Source organism: Primulina huaijiensis, chromosome 2, assembly GCF_012295235.1.
Source record: "Primulina huaijiensis isolate GDHJ02 chromosome 2, ASM1229523v2, whole genome shotgun sequence".
In the NCBI taxonomy this organism is placed as follows: Eukaryota; Viridiplantae; Streptophyta; class Magnoliopsida; order Lamiales; family Gesneriaceae; genus Primulina; species Primulina huaijiensis.
The window spans coordinates 8,054,850-8,066,997 of record NC_133307.1 but is presented as its reverse complement, the minus strand read 5'-3'; the positions used below and the strand labels follow the sequence as shown (position 1 = coordinate 8,066,997).

General features: G+C 37.1%; 1 protein-coding gene across 1 annotated transcript; it reads left to right on the top strand.

Annotated features, from left to right (window-relative positions):
- Nucleotides 1–3,320: 3,320 nt before the first annotated feature.
- LOC140966549 (uncharacterized) lies at nucleotides 3,321–9,276 on the top strand. The gene is made up of 5 exons (XM_073426807.1): nucleotides 3,321–3,535; nucleotides 4,882–4,999; nucleotides 5,436–5,532; nucleotides 5,755–5,841; nucleotides 8,909–9,276. Exons 1-5 carry the CDS (start codon nucleotides 3,475–3,477, stop codon nucleotides 9,044–9,046), a joined length of 501 nt encoding a protein of 166 aa, XP_073282908.1. The 5' UTR covers nucleotides 3,321–3,474; the 3' UTR covers nucleotides 9,047–9,276.
- The last annotated feature ends 2,872 nt before the right edge of the window (nucleotides 9,277–12,148 follow it).

Sequence of the window (12,148 nt, the reverse complement as noted above, 5' to 3'; positions counted from 1 at the left end):
GTGCCAGGGCCGATCCAAGTCCTGGACCAGACCCTGGTGGGCCTAGTGACTAGCAAGCGGTGGCATGTTGAAGCATGCATGGGGCTACGAGCTTGGGTTAGGTCGGTCCAGGAAGGTCCTAAGGTGGGCTAGGAAGGGTTGGTCCAAGGCTGGTCCGAGCCGGTAGAGCCTAGGGTCGAAAATTGGCAAGTTTAGTGCATTAAGGTTTGAAGATGTTTTGTGCAGAAAATTTTAGCAACTTTTGGGGCTTGTTTCAAGGGTCTTAAGTGGTCTGGTCTAAGCAGTTTAGAGCCTGGTAAAGCACGTTCAGGTCATGGTTTAGGTTGGGAAAGATTTGGTTAAATTTTGGGTTGATTCGAGTTAAAACCGAGACCCCGGTCCAAGTTTTAAAACAAATCGTGTAAGTTTTGAAACGGGCTCAGGTTTACGTCTAATAAATATTTATAAATATGTTTCGGGGTGTTTTAAGGAGTTTGGTAAGCTTCGGGTCGAAATTTTGAGGTCCAGGGGTAAAACGGTCATTTTGGGATCTCAGAGGCAAAATGGTCATTTTGCACCCGGGTATAGTTTTTAGTCCTGTCAGCACCCTAAACACGTTTTGTCATGTTTTAATGGATTATGTTATTACGTATACGACTTTTTATGTAAATATGAAAATTACGTTGTATGCTTGGTTTCAAGGAAAATTTGCGTATATGCATGATTTTATTAAGTGATGAATATGATGACATGTTTTGAAAGATGAGAGTTGGTTGTGACTAATACGATGAAATGTAAGGCCAATGCTTAGTAGACGGGTAATGTTGTCGCTGATGTCCTCTCCGCCGGATACCGCGGTTACACGTAGATGGACCCATCGGTTGACATGATAGTACGAAAGTCACAGCTAATGAACGGAATTCAAATAAGAAAGCGAACACGTATATGATGATATGTTGAGACATGTTTTGACACGCTACGCTACGATACAATAGGTTTTAGTTCACGCTTTTAAGATCATGAAACACATGTTGATTATAGTAATTTTCACTGTTGCATGTTATGTATATGTACTCGTTATAATGTTACAGGTGTGTTGAGTCTTTAGACTCACTAGGTGTGAATGTTGCAGGTGAGTTTGTTGATGAGGAGACTGGGGGTGCCAAAGTCCGAGTAGGCGGGGCTAACTGTGCGCACGAGAACATGAGGTCCTTGTACTTTTCCGCAAATATATGATTTTATGGGAACACGTTTAAACAGTTTTTTTTAAATGGTTGATGATTTTATTTTGTTGAGGGTTTTGAAAGGTTTTAATATGCTTGACGTCTTATATTTTTAAACTGTAATTGTTTAGGTTCGTTGCTCTTTTCATAATTTTTAACTGTAGTTATTTTATTCAGCAGTGGGTTGATTTTACAAAATGCTGTTTCGAATTTTATGTATTTATGTAGGCATGGTTTTGGCCATTGCATTTAAAAAAAAATATTCAATAGAATTTAAAAAATGAGCATACGTTTCATACTAGTTTTTGGGTAATTACGCCGATTGATGACGATCATGACGATAATATAGTACAAAAAATATGGAATAAAATAATCAACAAGAACATAAAGATTTACGTGGTTCACCCAATATAGGCTAATGTCAATGGAACTACTGTAAATCTTTATTATATGGGGAAAATTACAAGTGTATACAAAAAATTCGATCTCTCACAATCTTAATTCGAGTATAACCGAAAAAATAATTTATCAAACTCACTAAAAAATAAAACTTAATTTTTTTGCACTTGAGTTGCTCTCTTGAGCTTGAGATGCTTAAAAAAAACATCTGATGTGATTAATGACAATTGACTCAATTTATAGATGCAATCCTTCGTGTGGAGACATGAATCAATTTTCATTGGCCAACCAAATTTGACTAATGAATTTAGCTTTAACATTCTTCTGTCAAAAGAATTTGTCCACATCTACCAATCATCAAGTAGCTCATCTCATGTAACAATGTCCACTGGGTCAATTCAGCGGTTCTTCTGAATTAATTTAGCTACCTTCTTATATTGCTATCATGCTAAATTTTATACTCTTCCATATTCTTTTAACTTTACTTGGTTTTAATCGTAATTTTATCAATTATGTTCACTTGATTTTATTTTGTTAAATAACCAAAAATTAATTACTCAACAATATGTATATGATCATATTCTCTTCCATATATATATATATATGTATATATATTGAAAATGTGAGAAACAGTTATGTTCAGATGCAAAGCGTAATTTTATCATATTCTGATGCAAAACATGAGAAACAAGTATATTTGTAATCATATTTTGATAAAATAAGTATATATATAATCATATTGTTGAGTAATTAAGTTCACTTGATTCTTTTTTATATGTAATTTTATCACTTATGTTCAATTAATTCAATTTTATATCATTCCCACAATTATTATTAAACGTGACAAACATGCTAACTCGTAAATATCGATATAAAGAATATGCAAAACTGACTTTTTTTAATCTAATATATATCAAATGCAAAACTTTATTTTTTACTCTAATATATATCAGATGATATAATTAACATAGATATAATCGAGTCGAACCGATCAGAACTCTTGAATGCTTGAGTTTAACTCGTTTATAATCGAGTCGAACTCAATCTTTATTTAACGAATATATTTATGATTAACATGCTTATTCGAGCTTAAACGAGTTTAATAAATATAAATTATAAATTTAAATATTTATTAAATTCAGTAAAAACTAAATTATATATTTAGATATATTCTTATTAAAATTAGTAATTTTATTTAAAAATTAAATTTAATAGATTTTTCAATATTTTTCATGAATAAAGTATAAAATCTATAAATCAGATACCAAAACTAAAGTAGGTCTCTTGTGAGATGGTCTCACGAATCTTTATCTGTGAGACGGATCAACCCTACCGATATTCACAATAAAAAGTAATACTCTTAACATAAAAGCAATACTTTTTCATGGATGACCCAAATAAGAGATCCGTTTCATAAAATACGATCCGTGAGACCGTCTCACATAAGTTTTTGTCCCAAAACTATTATTATTATTTTATCTAAGAACGAATCATGAGTCAACTAACGAACATATTCATGAGCTAACAAGTCGCATATTATAAAATTTGAGCTTGATTTGTTTATTTTAACAAGATTCTTTAAAGAAGATAAAAAATTTTCTTATCGAATCGAAATTCAAACAACAGACAACCGACTTGATTCATTTACATTTTCATAATTAGACATATGGTCCGATCCAAATCCTTTATCCGGGTCCGGTACAGACTTGGTCTCGTGCCACGTTGCATTTAATGATGCAGCTTCGATTTCACCGAAGGATAAAAGACAAGAGGATTATGCCGTTTCACTAGCTCCGCCCCCTGTTTTTCGTTCAATACTCCGATTTGGTCGCTCCCATTCAGGATTTCTTCTCTGAAATTTTTAGTTGCAACAATGGCTGCTCTGTCCAATTCGTTCGTGATTTCTAAGACTCATGCTCTGCGTTTGTCTTCCGGTAAATCTACTGATTCCTTTCTTTTTTTGGCTTGGTGGTGTTCTTCGATGTTTTTAATTGGTGAAGTTTGATTATTTGTGTTTGGATGTGGATGAACTTCAATTTGTTTGGCTTGTGCCTTTTTCCCCTGGTTTGCTGTCGTCTAAGTGTACTTTTTTGTATTGTTTTTTACGTTCTTCAACGATATATATTAGAAAAAGAGTTTATTGGTTGTTGAATTGATTAAAAATAAAGTGTTTAATAGTGTGGGCCAAAGTTGATTGAGTTGGTTCAGAATTTCAGCTGATGAAGGGCAATATGGTACCGTTTTCACAATCTTTCTGCATCAATAAAATTCTTAGAATGGCGTGAGAGCAGAATTCGAACAGTACAGTGGGTGATTTAGTATTATCTTCTGATTGTTAAGAGTGCTAGCAAGATAGGCGCAATCAGAGTTCTGTTGATTTTAAAAAAATGTTGACCTTTTTCAGCTCATTTTTGTGTCTTGTTTGGTTGAGCTTGTTCCTTTGTTTTGTTGCTCCGGATGTTGTGAATAATATTGGATGATACCGTGATTACTGGAATTTCTAATCCCTCGAAAAACAAGATGAATCTTCTGGGAATGGCTTCCGAGAAATCTAATTTCATAAGATAACTCCATATAAATTTCTTCAAATTCTGATGGTTTACAAATGTTCCTTTCCCCTTGTTGCAGATTGATTTTCCAATTGACAAAAAACTACACGCTTGCACCTCACTTTGTCATGTGCTAAATTAGCATGACTCAAGAATATTTTAAATAAAGATTGTGAAAATCGTAAATTATCTTGTTTGTACGTCCTCTTGGTAACTCCTCGAAAATGCTTTTGGCGATGTATTGTCTTTTCTCTCCCTGGACATGCCTTATTGGCTTGTCTAGAACTGAAATATTACTTCATTAACATACTTAATGGTTGGATACTGTGATTAGTAAACCATTATAGATGCTCGATTGGAAACCTCAGCACATTATCATTATCTTTCTGTTCGCTTAAGAAGTACTACGCTGTATATTGGGTAATAATGTCGTTGAAAGCAAAGTATGAGGAAAAGCTTGAATTTGGAAAATGCAAATTCCAAGGATCTCCCTTGATCTTGATCCACGAATGTTCTAATTCGCCTGAATTATCTTGTCTGCCAGGCCCTTTCAACTTTTCATCTGGAGATGCTTGAGAACAAAAGAATTGATGACCTTTAAAATACAGAAAAATATAATTCCATCGAATTATGTCACTTTGCTGATTATTTACTTTCAAAGCCTCTGCCGAATGCTGTCAGGCATGATAATTATAATTATCAAGTGAGTGTAACATAGTTCGTCTTGTCAGGTTCCTTTTTGAAGTCAGGAGACCGATGTGCAGATCACAACTACTTGGGATTCAGTTCAAAGGACACCAGCAAATCTTTATCCCAGAAAAGGAAGCTCGATATTCAAGCAAGTTATAGGTATCGTCTTCAGATTCCATTGCCATTTCTGTTAGTCTGACTGAATTAAAGTTGATTTAACTTTCTAATTGTGGTTGTTAGTTGTGACCTCCCCTCCCCTACAAACTAACCTTAAACAGTTATTATATGGATAAATAATTCACCTTTCTATTTGTTTGAATCTTACGTGGACATGCTCTCTTCTTTGACATAATTTTTGGACCCTGGAGGATTCCAGGGGAACTAAGAGGGTTGATAATCTAAATTTACAAACTATTTCTTTATGAGGTTCTTATAAATGAATGATGAGAACTTTTCTGATTTTCTAATGAGATGAATCTCAAACTGGCTCAGGGGTCTGAGTAGTAATGAGTAGCAAGAGTACTACTGAACGTTTTTAATATCTTTCAAGAGAAGTTTCTAACAGTTTGTCGGGGCTTGATTTTTTTTTATTCAGTGATAGTGGAAAGCAAAGTGGTGCAAGTGCCTTTGTTGGTGGATTTGTTTTAGGGGGATTAATTGTAGGCACTCTTGGTTGTGTCTATGCCCCTCAGGTGATAATTCTCAAACAGTGATAACTATTGTCTTTGCATCAAGTTGCTTTCTCTATGAGCTGTTCATGTTCATTTTATTATTCATAACGATCCTTACCTTAGAAACTATGTTCTTTGTTGTTTCATATAGATTTTGTTGTGTTGTCATTGCATGATTGTTCCAACTTGAAGGTGGAAGATGACTACATTTTGATGCAACTGGCTTTTTTTCCCCTTTCACAGATCAGCAAGGCTTTAACTGGTACTGATAAGAAGGATCTCATGAAAAAATTACCCAAATTTTTATATGACGAAGAAAAAGCTTTGGAGGTGAGCCGATTTCTTATCTCGTAGAAATTTTTTGGTTAAAAAAGCTCTATAAACAATTTATTTTCTGTTTACTTCGTCATAGCTTGATTTGACTTGGTTTGCAGAAGAGTAAGTTTCTTTAAATTTTTCATTATGTTTACAAATGAATTTAATAGCTTCTATATCAATTGTATGCTGTTTGTAAACAATATGACTATATACTTTCTCTGGACATTTTGACCCAAAAATGTGGTGTTTGGTGTTATGATCCTCCCGAATGGAACTAGGATTATGATATTTGGATTCCCACAAATAAATAAATAAATAAAAGAAAATATACTAGTTTATTCCACTGAGATAACAACCCAGAGTGAAAACTCTGTTGCAATCAGCCTCTCACACTTAACAAAATGCTAGTGACTCACTCAATAGAAGGAATAACTGAATACCTCTCTCTACCCAACCTCCCTCTCATTTTATACTTCTCTCTCACGTGTTTTCCCCCTCCCTCTCCTAACATACATGTTTACAGTCTTTGCTGGGGCCTGTCTATCTCTTCATCTATTGGGCCTGATAATGTTGGAGTAACTGGGCTCAATAAGTCTGGGGCCATAACATGCCCAGCCTCATCAAGAATTGCCTTGTCCTCAAGGCAAAATTCACGAAACTGTGCTGTGAAATCTTGTCTTCCCACGTAGCATCCTCATCCGTCCTTCCCTTCCATCGCACCAGTAACTGTTTGCATGACTTCCCTTTTACTCACTTGGTTCTTTCAGCCAAAATTCCTTCACGTTCAAAGGTGAGAAACAAATCGGTGTCCACTTCACTAGGCAACTTAATCTCATCGGGGTCTCGACCCACTGCCCTTTTTAGACATGACACATGAAACACTGGATGTATCTTGGACCCCTCGGGTAGCTTCAGACGATACGCCACCGTCCCCACTTTCTTCAAAACCTGATAATAGTACCTAGCTGCGACAGTTCTAGAGTGTTGTATTCAGCGTTGGGTTCCACCGCCTCCTCTACTTCCCGCACCCTCTCTCCCTTTTTTTCCTCTGTCTCGACTTGCCCCCACTCACCGTCTTCTCCTTCCTCTTCCGCTAAAATCGTCACTCTTAGACTTTTGTTGGCACATCGGTGCATCGGGTGGTAGGGTCCCCACATTTAAAACACAAACCCTTCCCTCGCCTGTGCAAGAACTCTTGATGAGACACAATCCTGCCATCTCGATTTTTTTGAAATGGCATCCTCGTCATCCCTCCACCTCGATCTCCTCCGCCACTTCCTCCCGAGTGACCCCGAGATCCACCCCCGTAAGATTGTGGTGTAAGTGGATTTCGTATACTTTGCTCTCCTGGACTCACTATCCTTGCACTGATATTGGGTTGTGGGTAATTTTTGTTACGGTCTCTATCATGCACTAGGGCATGATTGGCCCAGCCCACATTAGTTACCGATTTTTGTGCATAACCCAGGCCCTATCCCAATTTATTTCTTCCTCGATCCACTGCAGTTCCATACAATTCCTTCTCCAGCCCCCTTGTTAACATCGCCCGATCCACTGTTCGGGGCGCGTGCACAATCATCCTCCACCGTATCTCCTCCCTCAACCCACTCATGAAGTAGCCCAAACATTGATCCTCATGGACATCCCCAATCTGTGCAATCAACATCTCAAAACGGTCGATGTAAGCGTCTATCAATTGCTGGCCTTGGTTTAGCGATGCCATTAGCTCGAAAGGATTGACATCATATCCACTGTATCGTTTGATCAGTTCTTCCGCAAATCTATCCCAATTCATGTTTGGGATCCTTACCTTCATCCATCGGAACCAATGCACCGTGGTACCATGCATACAAATGTAAGCAAATTTGAGCCTACATTCCAGAGGCATAATCAAAGTACTGCTCCATCCTCCCCAGCCATCCCAACGGATCCTCACCTTCAAACCCAGGTAATTCAATTTTTTTTAATGTTATTCTTACTTCCTCAGCAACTTCTTCTCGCCCCCTACCTGGCCCGCCACGCTCTCATCTCTCCCGCGCATCTCGATTCCTACTCCCTGCTGCCCTCCACCTTCATTGCTAATAGTAGCCACCCCCCTTTGTCCCTTGATCATATTTTCCATATTTCTCTCAGACTCAGTAATCCCTCCACAACCTTATCGATCCTATCCAATCTACCCTGCACCTGCGACATGTTGTCTTGTACCCCCATCGACGCCTTTTCCATGCTCTCCATCTTTGCTTCTGAATGAGTGTTGGCCATTGTATTCCGCTGCTCCTTCGAATCCGGCAGGTCGGACCAATGTTATGATCCTCCCTAATGGAACTAGGATTATGATATTTGGATTCCCACAAATAAAAGAAAATATACTATTTTATTCCACTGAGATAACAACCCAGAGTTTTCACTCTGTTACAATCAGCCTCTCACATTAATAAAATTGCTAGTGACTTATGCAACAGAAGGAATAACTGAATACTCTCTCTACTTAACCTCCCTCTCATTTTATACTTATCTCTCACGTGTTTTCCCCCTCCCTCTCCTAACATACACGTTTACAATCTTGGGCTGGGGCCTGTCTATCTCTTCATCTATTGGGCCTGATAATTTTGGAGTAACTGGGCTCAATAAGTCCGGGCCATAACATTTGGAGGTGTGATGTATCGTTCTAGTCTTTGAGTAATCCCATAGTTGTATCATTCAAAAGTGATTTCTTTTCAAACCCCAGAACAAGAGAGAGTCGAGTGGTGAATGTCTTACGGCATCTGAATAGAACCTTTTGTAATTTTATGCGTTATCTGTATCATTTACCCTAGTTACCTGCCTATATTTCTGAGGCCTGAAAGCGATGTAGTTAAAAACTGTTCGATGGAAATGATAATTTCATTTTTGTTTTCTTTCTGGAGCTCGATGTCTTGTCCTTAAACTAACTATTCTGAGCTATAAATTAGCCGTGACACTGATATTATGGGAAAACCGGCTGAATCAATCACCATGGATCGCATGATTGGTTGTGTGAAGATGCTTACTTGTATTGCTCCACCTTTATAACGGACTCATGAACTATTCCTATCCACAGAAACAACGCAAGAAACTGGCTGAGAAGATCGATCAGCTCAACTCTGCTATAGATAATGTGTCCAATCAGTTACGATCAGAAGAACCACCGCCAAATGGATCCGTAGTGAGCTCAGACGATATTGAAGCTATTATCTAAGGCTATGTCGGTTACGCTCTTCTATAATCACATCCTGTAGTTAGGTGACTACTGTTCTACCTGGGGATGCCGCGTTTTGCAACTTTCTACTTGCTATCCATTGATAAATGCTGATGCTTTGTGATACTTGGATTTCTTTTTCCTATGTTTTCTGCTCTTCGTGTCAAAGTAGATACTACAATTTACAGAAATAATACGTTGTGTTGGCCGTATAGTGTTGCATTACACTTTTGTATGTACTTTCCCTCATGTTCTGTTTTCCTGGCCCTGCCTCTGTGTGTGTGTGTATATATGTGTGTATATAGATGTATGAGAGCATTGCTAATCACACGACATTGAACGCTATGATCTCTAAACCAATGTTCAAAAAAATAAGTTTAGGCCATGTGTAAGCAGGATTAAGTATTAAGTTTGAGTAACCGGTGTCACCCTTCGGCTGGTTCTCACCCTTGTAAAACATTGTAGAGGATGAGTCTTCTATTTAAGAATGCCTATAAAACGTACACTTTACACTTTTTATTTACTATAACTATCACGATTATATATTAACTAATATTAATATATGTTAATATATTATTTGGCAGAATAAATTATTAAAAGTTTTGTCTAAATTCTTTGTAAGACGTCGCCATTGATCAGCAAATGAATGATTGTGAATATGAGATTTTTGTATTTTTGATAAGTTGTAATTTTGTGTATGTGACATTAAATTGACTATATTTATACATTATTTTTGTTAGAAGTAGTAGTGCTTATGTGTTAGCATAGAGTCGATACAATGACCAATATAAATAGCATGAGTTGGTTGGTCAATTGTAATTCATTTTTCATTTTTACTCTTGTAAAGACAATACAGCAGCTTGAGTTCTGCTCTCTCAATTGATAAACTCTTTTTCTAATATGGTATCAGAGCTCAGGTTCCATCGTTATGTGTTGGATTGTCTATAATTGGGCCATCCGTTATGCTCATATTTGGGTAATTTGTAAACTTCACGCTCCAGATGTTCATTTCTGGGCATGAGAGGGGTGTGTTAGTTGTCCCACATCGGTTGGATAAATAACCTGGGAGTTGCATCTATGGACTTGGACAATTCTCCTCCCTTGAGCTAGCTTTTGAGGTTGAGTTAGGTCCAAATCTCAATTTTAACATGGTATCAGAGTCAGGTTCTCTACCAATGGTTCCCTGCAGCGATGCAAGGCGCGTTTATTTGCAAAAGGGTACACGCAACAGGAAGGCATTGACTACCTTGAAACATTTTCTCCGGTGGCCAAGATTGTGACTGTTAAAGTCTTGTTAGCTTTAGCTGCTGCCCAAGGTTGGTTTTTAATCCAACTCGACGTTAATAATGCTTTTCTACATGGTGAACTCTCGGAAGAAGTCTACATGTCTGCCCCAAGGGTATTGCATAGAGGGGGAGATTCTACCACCACGTGCTGTGTGTAAACTCCACAAATCGATATATGGTTTGAAACAAGCATCAAGTCAATGGTTTGCTAAATTTTCTGCTGCACTGTTAGATATAGGTTTCTTACAATCTCATGCCGATAATTCACTATTTCTTAGGACAAGATGAAGTATCTTTGTTGCTCTATTAGTTTACGTTGTTGATATTGTTGTTGCCACCAATTGCGAGAAAGAAGCAAATGAATTGAAGATATATCTTGACAGCAAGTTTCGGCTGAAAGATTTGGGAGAATTGAAATATTTTTTGGGTATAGAAGTGGCTAGATCGCAATGCGGCATCTCCATTTGCCAAAGGAATTATGCTATGAAATTACTCACAGAAGCTGGTCTCCTTGGATGTAAACCAAGATCCACACCTATGGATGCTAACACCAAACTTTCTCTTGACGATTGGGAGGTGATTTTTGATCCCCTTGCATATAGAAGACTAATTGGTCGCTTAATATATCTCACAATTACCCATCCTGACTTGACTTATGTTGTAAATAAACTGAGTCAGTACGTTTCTAAACCACGCTCATCGCATATGGAAGCAGCGTTGAATGTTTTGAGATATATAAAAGGGACAATTGGGCAGGGCTTGCTCTGCAAGAATGCATCTGATCTGAAACTCAAGTTCTTTTCGGATGCCGATTGGGGCTCATGCTTGTACACACGAAGATCGGTTACAGGCTTTTGTGTATTTCTTGGTGAGTATATGATATCTTGGCGATCAAAGAAGCAGCAAACAGTCTCGAGATCCTCTGTTGAAGTAGAATACAGGGCTACGGCGGCAGCTACTTGTGAGGTTATGTGGATCAGAACGTTACTTAAAGATCTAGCATTTGAAACTAATGAGCCATCAGTGTTGTTTTGTGACAGCCAAGCTGCTATACATATTGGGTCAAATCCAGTCTTTCACGAGAGGACTAAGCATATCGACATTGATTGCCACATTGTACGCGAGCAAGTGCAAGCAAGAGCTATTAAACTAATGCACGTTTCTTCAGAATTGCAACTGGCAGACTTGTTCACAAAGCCACTGCTCTCCTCGCTTTTTAAGGATCTACTAGTCAAGATGGGAGTGTATAACATTCACTCACATCTTGAGTGGGAGTGTTAGAAGTAGTAGTGCTTATGTGTTAGCATAGAGTCAATACATTGACCAATATAAATAGCATGAGTTGGTTTAGGGGTGTTCAAACTTCGGATAAAACCGAAAAAACCGAACACCAAACCGAACCGAACCGAAAGTCGAATTTTGTAATTCAGATATAAATGTTAAAACCGAAGTTTATTTGGTTCGGTTTCGGATTATATATGTCAAAACCGAAAAAACCGAAATTTCATTAAAAATTAATAATTTTTTTATATTTTTATTTATATTATATATTTTGATATGATATTTAGTGAATGAAAAACTATTATGAACAATTTTTAGTTGATTGTTGTTTGTTTAATTAATTTAGATCTTATATTTAAATATTTTACTAAGAAAACATATAGAAAGTTAACGTATTATATTGTACAATATATTTATATTATTAATTTAAATAATTATACCAAAACCGAATTAACCGAACCGTTTTGGTAGATAACCAAACCGAACCGAAGAAAATGGTTCGGATATTGGATTATATATTTGTAAAACTGAAAAC

What these genes read in the sequence shown, in the direction of transcription:
- LOC140966549 (XM_073426807.1), top strand. Translation starts at nt 3,475, where the DNA reads ATGGCTGCTCTGTCCAATTCGTTCGTGATTTCTAAGACTCATGCTCTG. An exon ending in GATATTCAAGCAAGTTATAG is followed by an intron (nt 5,000 to 5,435) that starts GTATCGTCTTCA and finishes TTTTTTATTCAG; the next exon opens with TGATAGTGGAAAGCAAAGTG. An exon ending in GTTGTGTCTATGCCCCTCAG is followed by an intron (nt 5,533 to 5,754) that starts GTGATAATTCTC and finishes CCCCTTTCACAG; the next exon opens with ATCAGCAAGGCTTTAACTGG.